This window comes from Rhamphochromis longiceps, linkage group LG13 (assembly GCF_057381845.1).
Source record: "Rhamphochromis longiceps isolate RC_006_pf linkage group LG13, R_longiceps_female_GT1.1, whole genome shotgun sequence".
NCBI classification, from domain to species: Eukaryota; Metazoa; Chordata; class Actinopteri; order Cichliformes; family Cichlidae; genus Rhamphochromis; species Rhamphochromis longiceps.
The window spans coordinates 19,572,655-19,593,450 of NC_140569.1; the positions used below are offsets into that span (position 1 = coordinate 19,572,655).

The 20,796-nt window shown below is 40.8% G+C and overlaps 4 protein-coding genes and 1 pseudogene across 7 annotated transcripts; 2 read left to right on the top strand and 3 right to left on the bottom strand.

Moving 5' to 3' along the window:
• The first annotated feature begins 553 nt into the window (after positions 1-553).
• LOC146655730 (uncharacterized) lies at positions 554-16,418 on the top strand. Of its 2 annotated transcripts, none has more exons than XR_014914351.1 (3): positions 554-1,419; positions 13,268-13,403; positions 13,775-16,418. XR_014914351.1 is itself a non-coding variant. In XM_085428305.1 (3 exons), the coding sequence occupies exons 1-3, from the start codon at positions 12,710-12,712 to the stop codon at positions 14,765-14,767; spliced, it is 1,488 nt and encodes a 495-aa protein (XP_085284431.1). In that variant the 5' UTR covers positions 11,992-12,709; the 3' UTR covers positions 14,768-16,418. The 2 variants fall into 2 exon arrangements, 1 of the variants encoding a protein (XP_085284431.1); XM_085428305.1 differs by lacking the exon at positions 554-1,419 and adding an exon at positions 11,992-13,068.
• Positions 4,495-6,051, top strand: tmem14a (transmembrane protein 14A). Its single transcript, XM_085428310.1, has 5 exons — positions 4,495-4,637; positions 5,277-5,359; positions 5,499-5,600; positions 5,697-5,784; positions 5,892-6,051. Exons 2-5 carry the CDS (start codon positions 5,284-5,286, stop codon positions 5,929-5,931), a joined length of 306 nt encoding a protein of 101 aa, XP_085284436.1. The 5' UTR covers positions 4,495-4,637; positions 5,277-5,283; the 3' UTR covers positions 5,932-6,051.
• On the bottom strand, positions 6,295-8,192 carry LOC146655732 (glutathione S-transferase 3-like). Of its 2 annotated transcripts, none has more exons than XM_085428306.1 (7): positions 8,064-8,192; positions 7,849-7,978; positions 7,721-7,772; positions 7,215-7,347; positions 6,995-7,130; positions 6,795-6,920; positions 6,295-6,695 (listed from the first exon to the last, which is right to left on the bottom strand). In XM_085428306.1, exons 2-7 carry the CDS (start codon positions 7,933-7,935, stop codon positions 6,561-6,563), a joined length of 669 nt encoding a protein of 222 aa, XP_085284432.1. In that variant the 5' UTR covers positions 7,936-7,978; positions 8,064-8,192; the 3' UTR covers positions 6,295-6,560. The 2 variants fall into 2 exon arrangements, with proteins under 2 accessions (XP_085284432.1, XP_085284433.1); XM_085428307.1 differs by having other exon boundaries at positions 8,124-8,148.
• On the bottom strand, positions 10,545-12,257 carry LOC146655733 (glutathione S-transferase A4-like; annotated as a pseudogene).
• A 1,035-nt stretch (positions 16,419-17,453) lies between the features above and the next one.
• Positions 17,454-19,446, bottom strand: LOC146655734 (glutathione S-transferase A2-like). Of its 2 annotated transcripts, XM_085428309.1 has the most exons (7): positions 19,320-19,446; positions 19,111-19,235; positions 18,904-18,955; positions 18,535-18,667; positions 18,282-18,417; positions 18,065-18,190; positions 17,454-17,755 (listed from the first exon to the last, which is right to left on the bottom strand). In XM_085428309.1, exons 2-7 carry the CDS (start codon positions 19,195-19,197, stop codon positions 17,627-17,629), a joined length of 663 nt encoding a protein of 220 aa, XP_085284435.1. In that variant the 5' UTR covers positions 19,198-19,235; positions 19,320-19,446; the 3' UTR covers positions 17,454-17,626. The 2 variants fall into 2 exon arrangements, with proteins under 2 accessions (XP_085284435.1, XP_085284434.1); XM_085428308.1 differs by having other exon boundaries at positions 19,111-19,398.
• Between the last annotated feature and the right edge of the window lie 1,350 nt (positions 19,447-20,796).

Here is a 20,796-nt window from a genome sequence, read left to right on the forward strand (position 1 = left end):
ATGCATACTGTTCTGCCTCTGTATTATGTATATACATTATGCTTTATTACTTCTCATGGTCAGGAACAATACTCGGGTGGGCTGTGGTGTTTAAACTGCCTTTCAAAGTTTTGTAGACAGCCTCTTCAGTCTTAGGACCTTTCACGGCCCTCCATACAAATGATTCTTCCCACCTGCACGAGTGACTGAAGTTAAGTTTGGCACTTAGCTTGGAGATTAAAAGCCTGGGAATGCATTAATATCAATAACACAAACGGCAGGCATTTCTGAAATTAGTGAGATAAGCACCAGCTCAACAATGAGATGCAGTCGGTCTGCTGTGGGGTTTAACCTGTTGTGTTTATTCAGAGTAACGACATCATGCAGAAACAAACCTGATGATGTTTAGTTTTTAATGATTGGTGATGGATGGTCAACAGAGGGCTGAGATAAAGGAGGAGGTGGGCAGAGAAAGGGAACAATGGAGACGATGATGAGTGAGGCGGGGAGGGGAGGGGGCCCTGGCTCTAATTTTTTTTTCGCAAATCAGTTGGTCAACATGAACTAAGGCAATGCCTGGTTTTACAGTGTCTTTTAAAACATGTCCTAAGTTTTCTGCACCAGTTTTTTCTAAATTCTGTTTTTTAATTTCTCATGAAATATTCTGATTTCCCATGATCCCTTCAGCCTTGTTATTGGCTCTCCTCTGTTCCCCCATTTAAATCCTGCAAACACCCCTATAGAGGGGGGAGGCAGAAAGGCAAGTCTTTACCTTCCCCATCACTTGGCACAGTCACGCTTCAGATCCAGTTCCTGAAGCCGAGCTCCTCCTCCTCTTCTCTGGCTTCTGAACTCTTTTCTCCTCCTTTTCTCTCTGTTCGTGTTGGTCCTTATTTTCTCTTTTGTCACCTTTTCTTATTCTAACTCTTTCTTTTTTGTTTTTTTACTCTCTTACTTTTTTTCCTGTCTGCTCAGCCTGTTCCCTCCCTTTGACTTTCCTTTTCCCCCTTTCTTTGCACTTTGTTTTCTTTGTTCTGCAGCTCTGCCTGCTGTGCTTGAAAAAACACAAGTCATTCCTTTTTCTTTTAATTTTACTTTTATACTGCTAATTCTTCTTATCATCCAACCTTTTCTCATCCTTTCATCAAGTTTTTGTTAAATTTCTTACTTCATCTCCTGCATTTCTTTAATCCCCAGTAACTTTTCCAATTTCTTCTCACCCTTCAGTTTTGTCTTCTCGTCCTCCTTTTTCATTTCTTTGTTCTTGTCTAGCTTCACCCCAAGTTTCTTTCCACCAGTCCTCTAGTTCTTCTTCATGACAAAGTCCTCGCCTTCAGTCACAAGTTTTCTGATGTGCCTGTTTGGTTCTGATGCATCATCTGGGACATGCTGCTGAAGATCCAAGAGAGCAGACTCTTCACATCACCATCTGTGACATGGGTAAGTTCTTTGGGCTATGGCGCTTTGAAACTATGATACTACAGAGAAGTAAAGTAAAGCTTTACAGTAGGAGTGTGCAGTTTACTGTAGATTTTATTTTATGTGTGCAACACCCAACACACCAGAGTAACCAATTATCTTTGATAAAACCCTGAAAAACTACAACAAACAGCGCAAAATTTCCACACAGCTAAAACCTGATAACAATCTGTTGGTTTTTTTTATAAGATATTATCTCCTCTGTGATCTCATTATTCACGTGTGTTATGGTGTTACTGCAAAAAGATGAGTTTAAAACATCCAGCAGGCTGTAATGTGGTGTGAAATAAGACATGTTTTGGTTAAGCACTTGCTTCTTAGTAGTTTTAGCAGATAGCCTGACATGAATCCAGCTCTTGCTATTGGTTCCCTGTATGCTTCCTGAGTGCGTCAGGGTCTGGCTGCATGTCAGAGCATGTTGACTCCTCATGGGCCATTTTGCAAATTTAGATACTCAGCTGGGGCCTTCCAGCTGTTTCACAGTCACACTCTAAAGGTGATCACTGTGCCATTAGAGCCCCTCGACTCTAGAATGATCTACCTGAGGAGATTTTATTGGTGTCGTATGTGATGTCATCTCTTTTTTTTTTGTCTTTTTTGGTTCTGTTTATTGTTTCAGCTCTCTTGCTTTTGTGATTTTATTAGTGTTGTTTATTTGTCATAACCTTGAATCTTTATTTCTGTTTCATCACATTAACTGTATCTGTTTTCTTTGGGCTGATGTTTGAATTTACTTTCTGAAAAGTCTGCTTTTTGTACTTTAAGTCTGTTTTTTAAATGTTGTGTGTACAAATAAAGCGTATTAATATTATCAAGATTTGTACTTAAGAAGAAGTTGTTTGATTTTACTTTAAAATGCCGTAAAAGCTTTGACTGTATCCTTGCTCACCTCGTGCCCTTCCTACCCGCCCTTGCAACATATTTACATACACTGCAGATCTAATCGAATTTTGCACTGAAAGCCAAACTTTAGAATTTTCTGTTTTTGTGTTTTTATTAGAGACATTGCATTCACTAAATTTCACATTAAATCAGTATAAATACAACCCCAGTTCCAAAAAGTTCAATTTTGATTTGATGTCAGCCACACGTCTCAAAGAATTTTGCATGGGGGAACAAAAAGTTTGGAAAAGTGATACTACAAAGAAACAATTATGTTAATTGGCAACAGATCATAAACATGAAGGGTATAAAAAGGGCCCCTTATAGAGTTTCACCATTCAGCAAGAAAAACAAAGAAATACTTTGAATATCTATTTTTTAACATAAATTGGGAAGACCTGGCTCGAATATCTCATCATCTATATTACATAATATCATATAGAGATTCTGGGAATCTAGAGAAATCTCTGCACAGGGGACAAGGTACAAGGCCCAATGGTGGCACTGTATAAAAACCTAGAACGAATCTGTCGTGGAAATCACTGCATGGGCTCAAGAGCACTGTCAGAAACCATTATCAATGAACACAACTCTGTGCCAAAGCTCATTCAAAATGAACCCATTCAAAGTGGAAATATGATGAAACAAAATGTGAAACCATTTTTGGAGAAAATGAACGCTGCATCTTCTGGGCTAAAGCAGGGAGAGACCATCTTTTGCTTTTTGATGTGCATGGAGTTCTGACAGATCTGAGGAGAACAGCATGGAATAATTTACAGAAAGACCTAAAATTAAGCACACCTGACTCTGTAGCTCAATGCAGTGAAGGAGACACATGTGGGGCTCTTCTTTGGGAGATATATTTTATATCATATTGCAGATCTTGAATTTTATGTTTCTTTTTTGTGCTTAAATGTTAGATTAAAAGACTGAGGTGTAGAAAAAAAATCTTTTGTATGAATGTGTGTGAATAGGTGAATGAGGCATGTTGTATAAAGCACATTGAGTGCTCAAGTAAAGTTAACAAAGAAAAAGAAAAAAAGCACTATACAAGCACCAGTCCACTTACCATTTGTAATATGCTTTGTGTCTCCAGTTTTAAGAAATAGAGTCCTGAAGGGCTACTTTTAGAAGTGTGAAAAGCCATAGTAGTTCAGAGAAGTCACTTGCCACTAGAAACTCAGAAATGGGTCAGAGATAGGGAAAGTTGTCAAAATATTAGCTCGAGGTTACCGCTAGGGGTCGCTTCTGGTTTTTGTTTGGAAGTACTCAAGACAGCAGCCATGTTGGTCCGGGAGAGCCGCACCTCCTGAAGTCAGGATTTTTAACTTTCCAGCGGTTTCATTTGCTCTGCCTGTAGGTTGAACCTGTATGGACAGCTGGACATAAGTAAGTTGTTCAGGATAATTAATGTAATAAGGTATTTATTTTAAATGATAGGGTTGAGTGCGCTTATATATCAAATTGTTAATGTTTATGTAAAAATTTAATTTGACACTAAGTCTTCAAAGATGAACAGGAAAGGTAAATACTGACAAGTTCCCCCTTTAAAATTAGTCTTTACCAAAGAATCTAAAAATAAGTAAATGAATAAAATGGAAAACAGACAAACATGTGTATAGTCATGTTTTTGTACTTTCAAAGTCTTCTTATTAACAAGCAGACAGGAAGAGATAGGGGACGTTTTTTATTATTATTATTATCCTGGAGTGACCAGAATGGGCAGGATTAGATTTGCAGTGGAGGGATAGTAGATTTACCGGAGAAAGGATGGTGGAAGGATGAAGTCAGGAGTCAGGCCAGTCAGGAGGAAAAGAAGAGGACCACAGAGAGGGTTGATGGAAGATGGTTGGTGTGACAGAGGTGGATGCTAGGGTTAGAGGGAGATGATCCGCTTCTACTTTCCGTCCACGAGTTTTCTACCTGAGCAACAACATTTTTAACAAATCATTTTTTCTCTTTCACCAATAAAAATTACCTGGACCTAAAAATTAACCGAAATTAGAATCTGGCTTCGTATTGGTACAGAAAACAGCTTGGGTAACGTGTGAAACGTTATGAATAGATAACGTTAAAATAAATAAACACAATAACATTCGGGAGCTGTGCATAGAAATACGATATATAACTGTGGCCACAACCCCTGAGAAAGATGGCGGCGGGAGAGACGCGCTTCACAACCCCTGATGACGCGGGATTTACGCATTTCTACGTATCTCCACGGCCAGTCAACGAGGAAGCGCAATTTCGGACCAAAGGTTGTGGCTGCTGCTGCTGCTCACTTGTCTGGACTCCAGGTATGTAATATGCAGCAACACGATTCATACAACAGTAACAATTCATGTGAGCTTCACCAATACGTAGTCGTTTTAACAACAGTTTAAAGAAAGTAGCCAGCATAGGCGTTCATGTGCACGTCTTTAGCTTTGTGCTGCGATTGTTTCTGTAGTTGAATCATCCCAGAGGCTCACAGCAACATCCGGAGATCTTATTGTGGGTAGATATGATTAGATTACACATATGTCGAAACCCAAGAATTATGAAGAATAGTTTGGGAGCAGTGCAGTATCTGCATTGGTGAGCAGTGCTGTGCCTGCAAAATTGCGTATTTATCCAAAACCAAGTGGATGCAGTAGATAGCAATACCGATATTTTTAACTTATGTCATGACTAATGAGGTGAATCATCATCAATTTACAAATCAAAAAACAAAAAATAATAACACACATCAGTGGCTATACACTGAACTTAGAGGATAGAAACAAAGTATCGATCCTGTCATGTTAGTATCGATCCGATATCGATACTGTCGATAATTAAATTTATCCACCCACCTCTTTTGGGGAGCGCGTGCTTGGTAAAGATTAAAGCTGAATAAGTGTCCTGAGTTGTGTCTTTTAACCACCTGACACCCTGCACTGCTTTTTGGTTTTCAGCTTTACGATGGCGTTGGACTGGATTGGCTTCAGCTATGCTGCAGCCATTGCTTTTGGAGGATTTATGGGATACAAGAGAAAAGGTTGAGGAGCATAATTTCCTTCGGGATTAATAAAGTATTTCTGATTCAGATTCTGACCACAGCTGTGCATAAAGCTCAACTAAATATTAAAGTGTTGGAAATGAAATCAAACGTGATTGATTTTTGCGTTTCCCCGCAGGCAGCGTGATGTCCCTGATGGCTGGTCTAGTTTTTGGCGGATTATCCGCTTTCGGTGCCTACAACATAACGAGTGACCCAAAGGACATCAAGGTGTCACTGCGTGAGTATGGCTCTCTATATGCAGCCCGGCTACAATCAAGAGTGTAGAGGTTCAGTGTCCAGCTAGTGTCATAACAGGGTGTTTTCTTTCTTTCAGTGTCCTCGGGAGTTCTCGCAGTCATCATGGGAATGAGATACAAGAACTCTGGGAAATTAATGCCAGCTGGAATAATGACAGGGCTAAGGTCAGAGTCAGACGTGCTACCAGACAGTACAAATTGTTGCACAAATCAGGGATTGGGACATTTATTTGTTAAACTCGCTGATGCAGTTGCTTTTGTCTGTCTTACAGCTTGTTGATGGTGTTTCGCCTCTTACTTCTGATCGTCTGACCGGGAGAACATCAACCTTTACCCTGGAAACAGGAAACATTCCCACTAAGCCGACTAAATCAAATTTTACTGCAGTATTATTTTTTAATACATGCATATGAGCAAGTGTATGAATGGGAACTTCCATGATTTCTTAACCCACACTACAGGAGACGACTGTGAGCTCTGGGTGCTGTTAGGGCTCGGATTTATTTCTAGAACTTGAGAAAAAGAACAAGTTGAAGCATTTTCATTTGTATTCTTGTCCGTCTATGATGGGGAAAGAGTTTTTGTGATTTTTTTCTAATAACAGCAAATTAAAACAAGTTTAATTCATTAAAAACTGTTGTGTTTTATCTAGAAGAAAAACAGCAGCTTCGAGTGTTTTTGTCAAATGTATTTATTGCTAAAGAAGATTACAGAAGTTCTTTCCATGTTGTTGTGTTGGTGCCTCGTCTATCTTCACGTATTTACTTGCCTCTTAACAATAAGAGTTAAGAGGCTGGTAAATGATTATCTGCCTCTTAACTCTTATTGTGTTGTTTGTCCTTTAAACTAATTAAGATTTTAGATGTAACTGATTTTTGATGTAACTGATCATAATCACGCTGCCTAATGAGGAATGTAATAGATCTTTTGTAGTGTTTTTTTTAAGGTGGCAACTTGAGGTTTAAGACTTCCACAACATTCTTCAAGTATTTTTCATCTGGCGGCGGCTTCCTCTTGCTGCCCGGCTGCAGAAACCTGCTGATGGCGGGGATTTGTGTCATCCTGCCCTGAAAGGACTGGAAGGAATAACAGAAAGATGAGCGTTTCACAGCACTGGGCTTTGGCTTTCTCATTGAACTTGTTGTTGATTTATTTTTTTGTTGAAACACGTTTACCTTGACATTGGGGAAGTCTTTCAAAATGTCTGGAAATTTCTCCTCCAGCATCAGGGTGCATTCAAGAAGCAGCACATCAGCAAGGCTTAGTTTACCTCCCACCAGGTACACGGGTCCAGTCAGAGCCTATTTTATGACACCTATTTTAGCAATGATCAGCAGAAACTCAGGTTTTTAAACCAAACAATCAGTTATTTTACCTTTTCATACACAGGAAGGTAGCGCTCCTTTGCTTTGCTTTGAATGTTGTCCAATTTGGGTTTGGGATCTGGGGTGAAGGGGAGGATCATAATCATTTCCATGAGGTCTGTCAATCCCTCAGAATACATGTTGATCCTGAAGGAAAGCATAATAACCTATTTAAATACAGCTATGATGTAAGACAAAAACTTTATTACACTTTTTTTTTAAGGACCATACATGACTCGTTCTTTGGGATCCTTTGCATGCAGATTGTACTTCTCTGCGATGTAATTCAGGATTGCTTTTGTCTGAATGAGCTTCATGCCATCCATTTCCACCAAAGGGACCTGTTGAAACATGAGCGCCCCATCTTTGGAGCAAGCACAACAGCAGCAGGTAAAGCAGGTTTGCACTCCCAGTGGAAAAGACCAACACAATTTGTTTTAACGTGCATCTTTGACTGTAGATGAGAAGATATTAAGAGATGTTTGCATACAAGCTGCTGTCTCAATCTAGATTACATAACGTGGCTCTAAGACCATGGGGTGGATGGGAGGGGAAGTTAAAGCATGACTTGGAGGCAAACCACAAAAACTCCACCCACAGTCACGAGTTCAATTTTAAACGATTTAACAGATTTAAAAAAAAACCCAAAACTTTTAACCTTCCTTGTTTGAACCTTTAGTTTAATGTTTACCCAGAATAATCCTATCTCTTGCATTCCCTGCATGCACCCATCTCACCATCAAGGAGTTTTTCATACTGCTCCCGAGTTGTCAGAAGCACTTCATCGAACTGCAAAGAAAGTATTTCAAATCAGATTTGCACAAAAGCCTGCAGTTCTTCAAAAACTCACACCTCCTTCACTTACCTCGACTTCTGCAACAGTTAAAAGCCAGCGGATTGACTCCATCTTCCCTCTCCCATTAAAATAGTACACCACAGGTTTTTCGGACATGGCTGTTGTCGGTGTTTTCTTTTTGTTTTTCAGGGCCTAAAATCTGTGAAGCAAAGTGAAATCACAGTAAATTCGCAAGCAGCTGCATAAATGTGGAAGCTGTTCCCCTGCGTGTGTAGTTTTCATACCTGTGCGCACTCAACCTCTACGCAGAAATGCAAAAGAGTGGAAGTAAAAGTTAATCTTACGTAACATTCACAGCGCTCAGGGTTGTTGAAGGGGTGGAGTAGGAAAATGCGTGAAGGCGCTGATTGGGCAGCTTCAGCCAATGCAAGCATGCTTATTTGCATTTTGTCGCTAACCATCATGGGTAAAACAGATACAGTTTTCTGTTTTACTGTTTAAAATAATTTTACCGATGCAGCTTCTATTTATAAGATGAACCAGACAAACTGTACGGATCCCGACCAGGACTCTGAGTCTTTAAACCCTCATTGTGAACAGGTTTGTTATGCAGGACTATAAAATATGCTAAACGACCGATCGTTTCTGGATGTGAGGGCGATCTGGCTGCGACATCTGTCACCCCATTGATCGCTAGGGTTGATTCGGCTGATCTGGCTGGCTAGGCGGGTGTCCCCTTCCTCCCTCACCGGTCCATGTGTGTCCCTCCCGACGCCCAGCGCTCGGTGGCAGCGGACGATGTCCCCCCCCGGCGGACGACCATCCATCGGTATACCAGTAGCTGCGCTCCCCTGCTAGAACCTCCAAACAAGCTCAAGGCCCATTTGTAGGAGAAACGTAGGGAAGTCAAGCTCCAAGCTTCAGACACATCCAAATGCGGCGCTGCACGTGGCAGTCTGCCTTCCTTTTTTAGTTTTTGTTGAAAAAACAAACTTTTTATGATCTTTTTTTCTTAAAAGTTTAATCATTTTATTAATAATTTCTACTTATTTAAAAGGTTATTTGTTTTGTTATTGTTTTTTTAATCACTGTTGTATATGTTAAATATACAGTATGAGGGCCTCACTATGCACCTGTGGCACTTTTACTTTATCTATCTATTCAATTTTCATAAAAGCATTTAATCCAACAAACAAATAACTGAGTGTATTTGTGTGTGCACTCATCCATGCTTGGGCTGGTCTTTATGTGATATTGCATGTTTGTGTGTGTTTAAGATAAGATAACTCTTTATTGCAAATGAATTTAAATGTGTGGAACTTTATAAAACAGAGCTGGGTGTCATTTCTGTCATTTGCCTTTTGGACTACCATCCCGGTACCTTCCAGCTCCCTTCATAAAGCCCCCTTCCAGCTCCCAACACAGGCACACATCATCATTCATATACACACACACTATTGGTTACCCACACACTTGTACATGAACATGTGTGTCCTTTAACTGACCCTTGATCTCCTAACTGTTCCTCAAACCTAATTCTCACTTTCATCTAGTTCACTTTCCTCACTGAGGGAATGACCCCCAACTGTCCAATCACATTTTTTCCTCCCATAAAAAGTTCTTGTGCCTATTTCCTGCAATTTGGTACAAGTTCAGTTGGTTTGGCTGCTTATGTATCACTCAGTGCTCTCAAATCATTTCCCCAGAGGTTCTCCCTGTGACCCAAGTCCCTGCAGTTATCCCCATAAAAACCTTTCAACAAACCTAAAACAGAGTCACCAGGATCAGAGTTCAGAAGCACTGCTTTAGCGTTGCTGCCCTAAGAAAGGCAGCCTAACTGCATAACATTGCTCTGAGGCAACAAACTAAAAAGTGTTGTGTTAGAAGACAAAATTCAATCAAAATGTGTCTTTAAACAACCAGCGACACTTCTTCAGATGTTCATATAAGTGCACATAATGGTTTTAGATCTCACCCGGGCGATCATGGCTCAAGAGTTGGGAGTTCGCCTTGTAATCGGAAGGTTGGCGGTTCGAGCCCCGGCTTGGACAGTCTCGGTCGTTGTGTCCTTGGGCAAGACACTTCACCCGTTGCCTACTGGTGGTGGTCAGAGGGCCCGGTGGCGCCAGTGTCCGGCAGCCTCGCCTCTGTCAGTGCGCCCCAGGGTGGCTGTGGCTACAATGTAGCTTGCCATCACCAGTGTGTGAATGTGTGTGTGAATGGGTGGATGACTGGATATGTAAAGCGCTTTGGGGTCCTTAGGGACTAGTAAAGCGCTATATAAATACAGGCCATTTACTATTTACCATTACCCTGTTTCAACACACCTGAATCGAATGATTAGTTCATTACCAGGCCTCTGGAGAACTTCAAGATATGTTGGGGAGGTCATTTAGCCATTTGAATCAGCTGTGTTGGATCAAGGACACATTTAAAACCTGCAGGGCACTGGCACTTGAGGCCTGAAGTTGCCCACCCTTGGTCTAGAACCATCTGTAACACAAGGTGGTCTCACAGTTTGGGGCTGCATTTGAGACAGTGGCGTTGGGGATGATGTCAAAACACAGAAAAGGACTGTTAGATTTTGATCCACCAAGCATCTGAATGAGTCCTTTAATATCAACATTTATTTAGTTCACATTGTTAGAAAAGCTCACATACCTTCTCATCTATCCTGTTAGTGCAGCATTTATCGACACGTAGGCCTGCAGATATAAATGATCACAAACATGCTGCATGATAAGGAACAGATTTTACTGAGATGGTCATTTGGACTGGGAGACTTCCATGATAGCCTTTGCATAGTTTTGTATCCGGCGGTGGCTTCCTCTTACTGCCTGGCTGCAGAAACCTGTTGATGGCAGGGATTTGGATCATCCTGCCCTGGAAAGACTGGGAGGAAAGACTGGGAACTGACTAAGCGTTTCACAGTACTGAGTTTTAATAACAATAATAATATGAGTCATTCAATATGAAATTCATCAAATCTTAAAAAAGCTTCCACCTGAATCCCTGAGAACCAGCTGACGTTTTTTTAACCTCTGCAATTGTGTTTGTGTCCTTCTGTCATGTTAACCACCCATTAAAATTTGGGTTACATCCACCAAGGTCTTCAAAGTGTACTTAATGGTATATTAGTGGAAAGCCCTATAACCTAGAAACATTAAATATTACAACTGTGGCATGTACTGTCAACATATAGAAAATACCACATAAAGATTTAAGATATCATGTCACACTTGACCTCTGACTTTTTAACATCAACAGAGTGATCTGAAAGGTCAAAGTGATAATAATCCTATATAGAGCTATTTAAAACATGTTTCTTACTTCCATTGTTTTTATTGACAGCATATAGAGAATAGTTTAAGGGAATTTTAACTATCACATTACTTTGGATTTCTGACCATTTCAAGGTCAAATAAGGTCCAATTTCTATCTTCAAAACTGCACTTAAAAGTCTGCTGCTTTTGTTTGTATTGGCAACATTTAACAAATACCTGACCTTTGATCTCACTTTTACATTTCACCAAATGCATTATGTCTTTAATGAGCTGTACATTTTTTTCTTTTAAAAGTACATTTTAAAAGAAAAAAACCAAAATGATTGCATACAAAATACAATACGACTCACTTAAAAGTAAATATTGCCCACTGAGTGAGCTGCTTTGGCAGAGGTTTGCGCTCTGGGAGTGCTTCTCATTGTAACTTTGGTTTATTTAATGAAAATATGCAAAATTTGACATTTATATTCTGACATAGCAGAGGGTAACCACCTCGGTGTAGTTAAATGGTCTGTAACTTATTAAGTATTCATAAAATAGAGATACAAATTCTCATGACGTCTCTAAATATACTAAAGTTATTGTAGAAGTTGATTTTGAGAGGACGGGGTGGGAGGCACTGATTTTTCTTGGAATGCCCTGTATGTGCTTCAGTTTCACAAGGACAGGTGATTCGTTGTTTTGTTGAATCATATCCAGCTCTGTCACTGTTACCTTAATGTTGGGAAAGTCTTTGTAAATTCCTGGAAATCTCTCTTCCAGCTCCAGGGTCCATTCAGCCAGCAGCATCTGCGAGGCTTAGTTTACCTCCCACCAGGTAAACGGTCCAGTCAGAGCCTGAGAAATTTGTCCAAAAAAATGCATAATGGCCATTTTGGCAACAATCATGTTTTTCTAAACAAAAAGAGTCAGTTATTTTACCTTTTCATGCACAGGAAGGTAGCGCTCATTTGCTCTGCTTTGAATGTTTTCCAGTTTAGGTTTGGGGTCTGCACAGAACGGCAGTGACAGAGTACATGTTGATCCTAAGGAAAAGCTTAATAATGTATTTAAATACAGCCACGATATAGTATCAGAAGTTCTCTCTTTATTATTCCATGATTATTGAAGTGGAGCATACATAACTCGATCTTTGAGGTCCTTTCTGTGCAGGTTGTGCTTCTCAGCGAGATGGCTAAGGAGCACAGATAACATGACCAAGAAAGTAGACTCTGTGCATTATAATAAATCCTCAAGCGATAATCCCCCCTTGGACTGTCTTGGTGCAAAACCAAGACATAAATCATGTCTCCTGGAAGGGGGAGGACGTATCACAGGCAGGACACAGCGAGCTGAAATCTCTGAAACCGACTGGCCTTCACTTCCTACGAGACAGGGAGGAGGTCAGCGCCCTGACCCACTGGTGTCAAGACAACCATCTCACCCTCAACGTTGCAAAGACAAAGGAGTTGATAGTGGACTTCCGGAGGTGCAGAGAAGTACACACCCCCATCACCATCAACGGCGCTGCTGTGGAGAGAGTGAGCAGCTTCCGGTTCCTTGGAGTACATCTGGCTGAGGATCTTACGTGGTCAGTACACATAAACAAAACAGTGAAGAAGGCGCAACAGCGCCTCTTCTTTCTCAGGAGACTGAAAAGATTCGGCATGAGCCCCCGCATCCTCAGGACCTTCTATCACTGTGCCATTGAGAGCATCCTCACTGGATGCATCACCACCTGGTATGGCAACAGCACCGCCTACAACCGCAAAGCTCTCCAGCGAGTAGTGCGGTGCTCTGAACGGATAATTGGAGGTGAGCTTCCCTCCCTCCAAGACATCTACAGGAAGCGGTGCCTGAAGAAAGCGGGGAGGATCATCAAGGACTCCAGTCACCCCAGCCATAAACTGTTCAGACTACTTCGCTGCAAAGGGGGATCACGCTTTTCAAACCCTGGCTCCAATACTGTGGAACGGTTTACCCTCCTCACTACGCACCATCGACATCTGTTTAGACAGGCATTTGGGTAATGTTAATGCGTAATATGTTGTTTTATTTTATATTTATATTGTACTATTGCTTGTTTGATATGCTTTTATATTTCCTCTATGTTGCTATATTGTTTGTTTGACATGTCTTCATGTGAAGCACTTTGTAACAGCGTTTTTGTCTTAAAAAGTGCTATATAAATAAATTTTACTTACTTACTTACTTACTTCCATCAGGAAGGAGGTTCTGCAGCATCCGGTCCCGAACCAGCAGACTGAGAGACAGCTTCTTCCACCAGGCCATCAGACTGCTGAACACGTCATAGACACCTCACCTCCACTACTGGAACTTCAACATTATGCACTCCATACTGTACAGTAATGCCACTGTTTTGCACATGTCTCAACTCTGTATATTTTTATATATTTTATTTATTGTTTACTCTATTTAATTTGTAAAATATGTGTATACACACACACACGTAGAAAAACATTTAGTATACACATCCAGAAATTTTTTTTTTTGCATATACTATTATATATTGTACATATATTTATTAGTTTCAGATTTAGCCATTCGTATATTTTGCCTGTTTATGTTATTGTATTTTGCACAACTCTGTTGCTTGTGAAGCTCGCACACAAGAATTTCACTCACATGTGCTGTACCAATGTACCTGCACATGTGATGTGACAATAAAAGTGATTTGATTTGATTTGATTTGATTTGATTTGATTTGACAGAGAAGCTCTTCTACCCCTGTACACGGGAGGAAACAGGACTGGACAACCGTGAATAGGAAGGTTAACAACAAACCTCCAAAACAACTGAATGTGAAACTGCAGAACAGATTTGCTCCACTATCAAAGGACCCTGGATCTATATCGGACAACCATCCATCTAAAAGCAGCGAAGTAAGGTCTGAAAATCTGTTGAAAAGTAAAAGGCCACAGGGAAAGCTAAAGGCTAGGCCTGAAACTCTGATTGTGGGTGACTCTGCTGTAAAGGCTGTACAAAGGATGTGCGGTAAGAACACTAAAGTCATCTGCTTTCCTAGGGATATGGTCAACAACCTGAAGGAGAGAATTCTTCAAATTGCAGATGAATATCCAACTGTGACAAACATTGTTCTGCATACAGGGTCAAACGATGTGTCCAAACAACAGTCGGAGGTTCTGAAACGGGACTTTACTGGATTATTAAATACTGTAAACTCTCTGAATGCAGCTGTATTCATCAGTGGACCTGTACCGCCTGTCAGAGGAGGAGACGAGAGATTCAGCAGGTTGTTTGCACTGAATAAATCAGCATGTGCTGACCACTCAGTGCATTTTATCAACAATTTTAATATTTCTTGGGAACGCAGGCATCTGTTTAAAGCAAATGGATTTAATTTTAACAAGTCAGGGGTGAAACTGTTCACCTCCAACTTGTTTTATTCCATACGTCATCCATCTGTGCTTGGTGCCAAGGCTGAGATAAACGAGGAGTTATCTCATAAAGAGGAACAAACAGTACTCCAAGAACAGACAAAACCCAGCAGAAACCTTGAGGAGGAGCTCCATCTGCCCCCACCTGGGATGAGCAAGAAGAGGGGTCCCTATTTGCCTCCAACTCTCTCAACAACACCAACGACCAGGACCAGGACCAGGGACCACGACCTTCCCCAGTCCCCCAAACCCCTGACAAGCCAACACCCTCCTCCCCCTCCCTTTCTCCCTCCTCGCCACACCTGAAATTCACTGAGGAGATGATGGAGCTGGTCAATGTTGGGCTCAGATCTACCCCCCGGCCCAATCCCTTTTTGTCCCCCATAAACCCCCCCACCAGAGCAGTTAAAGGTTCGCCATCGAGCCCCGTCCTCAACAGAGCAATCGAAGTTACATTGCCCAGCCTCGTCCCCCTTAGCTCCTCCTTACCACCTTCATGCTCTGTCTCCGCAGTCTGATGTGTGATGTGTGGAGGGTCCGGGCTGCGAGGATTATGGCAGTGGTGACTTTTCCCAGGAGAAGCTGGGACCCTGTTTACTAGAAGGTTTTAAAATTTCTGTACTTTTAGGTGACAGGAGACATGTGGCCTGGTCAAAACACAGAGAGCTGCACTCTAAAAGATCTTTAAACATAGTAAACATACCTTGTGTGCCACAGACTGCTCCCAAACAGGAGGGGACAAGTAATACCTCTAAAACACTTAAGCTGGCTTTATTAAACGTTAGATCTTTAGCTGGGAAAACGTTTTTAATTAATGATTTAATCACTGAGCACAGCCTTGATTTTATGTTTTTAACTGAAACTTGGTTGGACCAAAGTAACAGTGGAGCTGTCCTCATCGAGACGACCCCTCCTAACTACAGTTTTATCAGTGAGGTCAGGGCGAGCAGGAGAGGAGGAGGGGTTGCTGTCTTATTTAATGAATCATTTCAATGTAAGCAGCTATCTCCTGGAAGTTTTCAGTCTTTTGAATATGTGGCTTTACAGCTGAAGGCCCCATCCAAAGTTGTGTTTCTTAATGTTTACAGGCCTCCCAAATACTGCACAGACTTTTTTAATGACCTCAGTGAACTGCTGTCTGTGATCTGTGTTGATTTGGACTGTGTAATTATTGCTGGGGATTTTAACATCCATGTGGACAACCCTCAGGACAAAGGGACTAAAGACCTGAGTAACACTCCGGGCAACTTTGGGCTGACTCAGCATGTAACAGAGGCCACACATAATAGAGGACACACTCTTGACCTACTGATCTCCAAGGGCCTGAACATTTCGAAGGTTACTGTGTCTGATGTGGGCCTGTCTGATCATTACTGTGTTTTCTTTGAAAGTAAAAGTTCAGCCCACACAAATATATCAACAGCGGTGATCACAAAACGGTGTATAACTGAACACAGTTGTGAGATATTTACCAGGTCTTCCCATTAACACCTGACCTGTCCAGAGGTTCAGTCAATGAGCTCGTCAATAGCTTCAATGCTAAAATGTTAAATGTAATGGACACTTTTGCTCCTGTCAATGGAAAATTGTACTTAGTAGTCAGTATAATCTTTCAGTGATATAAGTTTGCATATGGTAGAATACTGCATGTAATCACTTGTGTGTAGAAGTATATAGTTTGTGGCATATTGAAAGATTGTCTCATCCTAGGAGGTCTGTAACATTCTAGGGTGTTCACCCCCACATCCTAGGAGCATGGGAGAGGTCGTACCTTGTCTTATTGTTTTACGGTAGGATTAACGTAGTTATGTCAGTTTTAGTCTAAGTGCCTTTTGTTTAGATGAACTGCTGGACTTCTTCACTGTGTTATCTAGGGTGAACCATCTAGGGTGAGGGGGAGACTACCCTCTTTATGACCAAGGCTGTTCCTTTTGTGCTGTTATATGACCCTTTGATCAGCAGGACCCCCCCCCCCCCACACACACACACACACACACACACTGAAGTATAAATAAAGACCGGGGCAGTTTCTCAGCGCGAGTCTCTCAGTCTGGAGGCTGCCCTTGCTAGCAAGAAGTTCTGTGTGTTTCTCTTCTCTGAGTCTTTACTGAAGAAGTGTTTTAGAATATATTCCTTAACAGCTCCCATTAAGGTGAAGGTTATCTCTGGAAGGAAAAAGTCTTCCTGGAGAAACTCCACACTGGTGAAAAATGAAAAAAGAGAGTGTAGGAAAGCTGAGCGCAGATGGCGAAAAACAAACCTCCAGGTTCAATTACTTCTTAAAACAGAATAACTGCTATGATGCCTTCCAGTCAGGTTTTAGACAGAACCACAGCACTGAAACCACTCTGACCAAAGTGTTTAATGACATATGTCTGAACACAGACAGTGGAAAAATGTCAGTCTTAGTTTTGCTGGATCTCAGTGCAGCATTTGATACAGTTGACCACAACATATTACTCAAACGAGTAATGTGGGCAGCATTGTTTGACTTTGTTGTGCATGTTCTTCAACCCTCCTGCTTTAAACCAGCTGCTTGCTCAGTGATGAGAAAATTACACTTCCCTTTTTCTTGCGTTCATGGCGCAGATGTCACTGAAGCAGTACTCGCCACCTATAGCTAGCACTACAGAAGGGTTACAGACTAGTGAACGCCACACTCACTTCCACTAACATCTCTTGGGGCCTCATATTTAAAAGTACAGTGAGAAGCAGTAAGATTTAAGAATCAACTTGAAATGTCTGCAACATTTGACATGAAACAAAAGAACAGGAAATATTGGTTTCTGGCCATAAAGTGCCAGTCAGTCAATTGTCCACTTAATTTTCAGCTCCTGAAAAAGGGAACGGTCTACTGCTCAGTGAGGTGGTTTAGTCAGATTACTAAGAAATGTTTTCCCATTCTTTATTTCTTTGACACAAATTTATTATAATTATTATCTTTTTAAAAAAAAAAATCAGAACAAAAACACAGTAGCTTCAAATATTTTTGGAAGATCAACATTTATTTATTTCACATTGTTAGGAAAGATCACACATCAAGATTCATATGCTTTCCATAGTGTTAGTGCAGCATTTGTTTCCACGTAGGCCTGCAGATATAACTGATCCCAGTCATGCAGCCTAATGAGGAATGTAGCAGGAATGTAATGGGTTTTACTGAGGTTATATTTTGATCTGGAAGATTTCTATGACAGCCTTTGCATAGTTTTCACCCGGGGGTGGCTTCCTCTTACTGCCTGGCTGCAGAAACCTGTTGATGGCAGGGATTTGGATCATCCTGCCCTGGAAAGACTGTGAGGAAACACAGAAAGCTGACTGAGCATTTCACGGTACTTGGTTTAATAATAACTGCCATTCCATGTATAAAATAAAGAAAAAACAAAATCTAAAAAGAGAACCTCTTACCTGATTTTTTTTTTTAAACCAAAACTTTATTTATTAAAGATTGAAAAATTGGACCTTTATACCCTGAAATAGCATGCATGTCCCAGAAAAAACCCTGTAAAGGGCCTGTAACTTTAAAGGTAAATACAAACTTTCATGGTGTCATTTAAAAAAACCAAGTGTTATGATAGAAGAAGGTGTTTCTGTCAACGTTACCTTAACAGCAGAGAAGTGTTTGAGAATCCCAGCGCATTTCTCCTCTAGCATCAGGGTGCATTCAACCAGCAGCACATCTGCGAGGCTTAGTTTGCCTCCCACCAGGTACACGGGTCCGGTCAGAGCCTAAGACGTTTGTCCAAAAACACATAGCACATACTTTAGTTGTCAGAAACCATTATAATCATCAACAACTCATTTTATTCTGTTTTTCTACCTTTTCAAACACAGGAAAGTAGCGTTCCTTTGCTTTTTTCTCAATCTCTTCCAGTTTGGCTGTGGGGTCTGGATTGAAGGGCAGCACCATAATCATTTCCATGAGGTCCATCAGTCCCTCGGAGTACATGTTGATCCTAAAAAACAAAAACAACAACAGCAAAAAAAAAAAAAAAAAAAAAAAAATTCTTCAATTACAAGACGGACTATCTTTATTATGTCTGATAAATAAATAAACAAATAAAAGACCATACATGACACGGTCTTTGAGGTCCTTTCCATGCATGTTGTACTTCTCGGCGAGGTAATTTAAGATGGCTTTTGTCTGAACGAGCTTCATGCCATCGATTTCCACCAATGGCACCTGTTGAAACATGAGCTTTCCATCTGCAGGGTAAACACAGAAGCTAGTAAAGCAGGGTGGCACTCCCAGGCATAATAATTCATCTTAGGCTACATCTTTGTAGGTCATGACACTCCTGAAACCTTTTGCCCACAAAAACTGCTGATTCACTTTAGTTAAAAGATGAACATGATTTTAGCTTAAATCCCCCCTTTAATTCATGTCCGTTTCATTCAGTTTTTCATATTTTAGTTACGGGTTTTGTTTTTATTAAACTCACCATTTACGAGTTTTAAATACTCTTCGCGGGTGTCCAAAAACTTCTCATCAAACTGTGAATATAAACATTTAGATCAGTTTCTGGGACAGTAATAATATGTAAAGCCTGAACTTTGAGTGCATTTTCATTATTCAGCTGTAACGTTTACCATGAAATGACAAATGTTACAGCTGATCAAGTCTGCAGGTCTTCAAAAAAAGCACTTACCTCGACTTCTGCGACTGTTAAAAGCCAGCGAATAGACTCCATCTTCCCTCTCCCATTGAAATAGTGCAGCACAACTCTTTCACCCATGATTGTTGGTTATTTTTTCCTAAACTGATAACCCGTGAACTTACAAGCAACAATGCAATCACAGTGAAATATGAGCTGCTGAATGAAGATGGAAGTGATACTACTGGATGTGAAGCTGCGATACCTGCGATCCTTCCGGCACTCGTGGAGAAGTGACTGAAGCGAAGGGAGAAGTGCAAATAAAAGTTCAGCTGTTATATAACACTTATTGAAGTCCAAGGTTTGGGCGGCTGGAGGATGAAGGCGGGGAAACATGTGAAGTCTGTGATTGGTCAGTGCCCACCAACACAGGCTGTGAATGTGCTTTGGTAGCAAAAAAAGAAAAAATTCCCAAGATGTTAAGATTAGTTCCTCCCTGTTAGCGGTCCATAAAATATTGCGTGAACTCTTAGTCAGCTTTTTTTCTTTCCAGTTTCTTTAAGTAGTCATCAGGAATAGTTCTCCAGGCTTCTTCTTCCTCATTCAAAGCTCTTCTTTGGATGTTGGCTGCCTTTTCTTTGGATCTCTGTCAAGATGAGCCCATCACTGCTGTTGAGGTCTGGGCTTTGGGGAGTCCAATGCATGACTCATAGTGCTCCAATGTGTGTTTTTCTTTGGTGTCAGTCTCCACATTAATGCTGGTTGTAGCAGTGCATGCTGATGATGAGTTCCAGTCCAGCTCTTCTGTAATTTGGCACACTTCAGCTTTTTCTTCCCGTTTTCTTTCCTGAGAAAGGCTTCTTGCCACCCTTCCACTGAGACCATTTCTGATGAAGCTTCATTGATTAAAAATTGGCTTTTTACAGAGTTGTCTGTTATATGTAGACAGAAATCTGGCTTATCCCTCAGCTATGTCCCTTTTTTGATGCTTTAATGATTCATAAGTCAGTGTTAAAGTGGCTTGAGAAAAAGAACATTCTTGTTAAAAATAAAATAAATAATAATAATCAGCCAAATCCCAAAGAAAAATTTGGAAATGCCTCCAGAAAGCCTGGAGAACTATTTCTCAAGACCACAATAAAATAATAATAACATCTGGCTCCTTGTAAGAAAATTATAAAGAAATGAAGGATGTTGCAAGACGTTTGCACAACACCGTACTACTTGCTATTAAGCCGTTTGCCAAAATATATTCAAGTTACAGCTGAATAATGAAAATGGGCTCAAAGTGCAGAATGTCTACTTTAACATGAGGCTATTCACATGTAGACTGGAGCAAAGGTTTAGGACATGCAGTTCTTCAATATCCCGCCTTCTTCCTTTTAAAGCAAGAAAACAGAATTTGACAGGTACAGCTGTGAGCTGTCATACGTTGAATAGGCTGACGATCTGAAACAACAAGGAGTCAGAGGAGCTCTCTGTGCAAGCGAAACAGGTCATCCTTAGGCTGGAAAAATAAAGCAAATCCATCTAAGAAGGTAGGAGTATAAACTAGTTACACCAACTGATGGAATATTTTAGTTAAACCCCTTGAAAGCTTCAAGCAGAATCCAATTTTGAGTTAAAATGATGAAAACTGTGTCACTTTCCAAATATTTCCCAACCTATCTGCTTTAGTATTAATAGCTGGATTAATCCCTGACAGAGTAATCCAGCAGCCAAGCTGTGCTCATCCTGCAG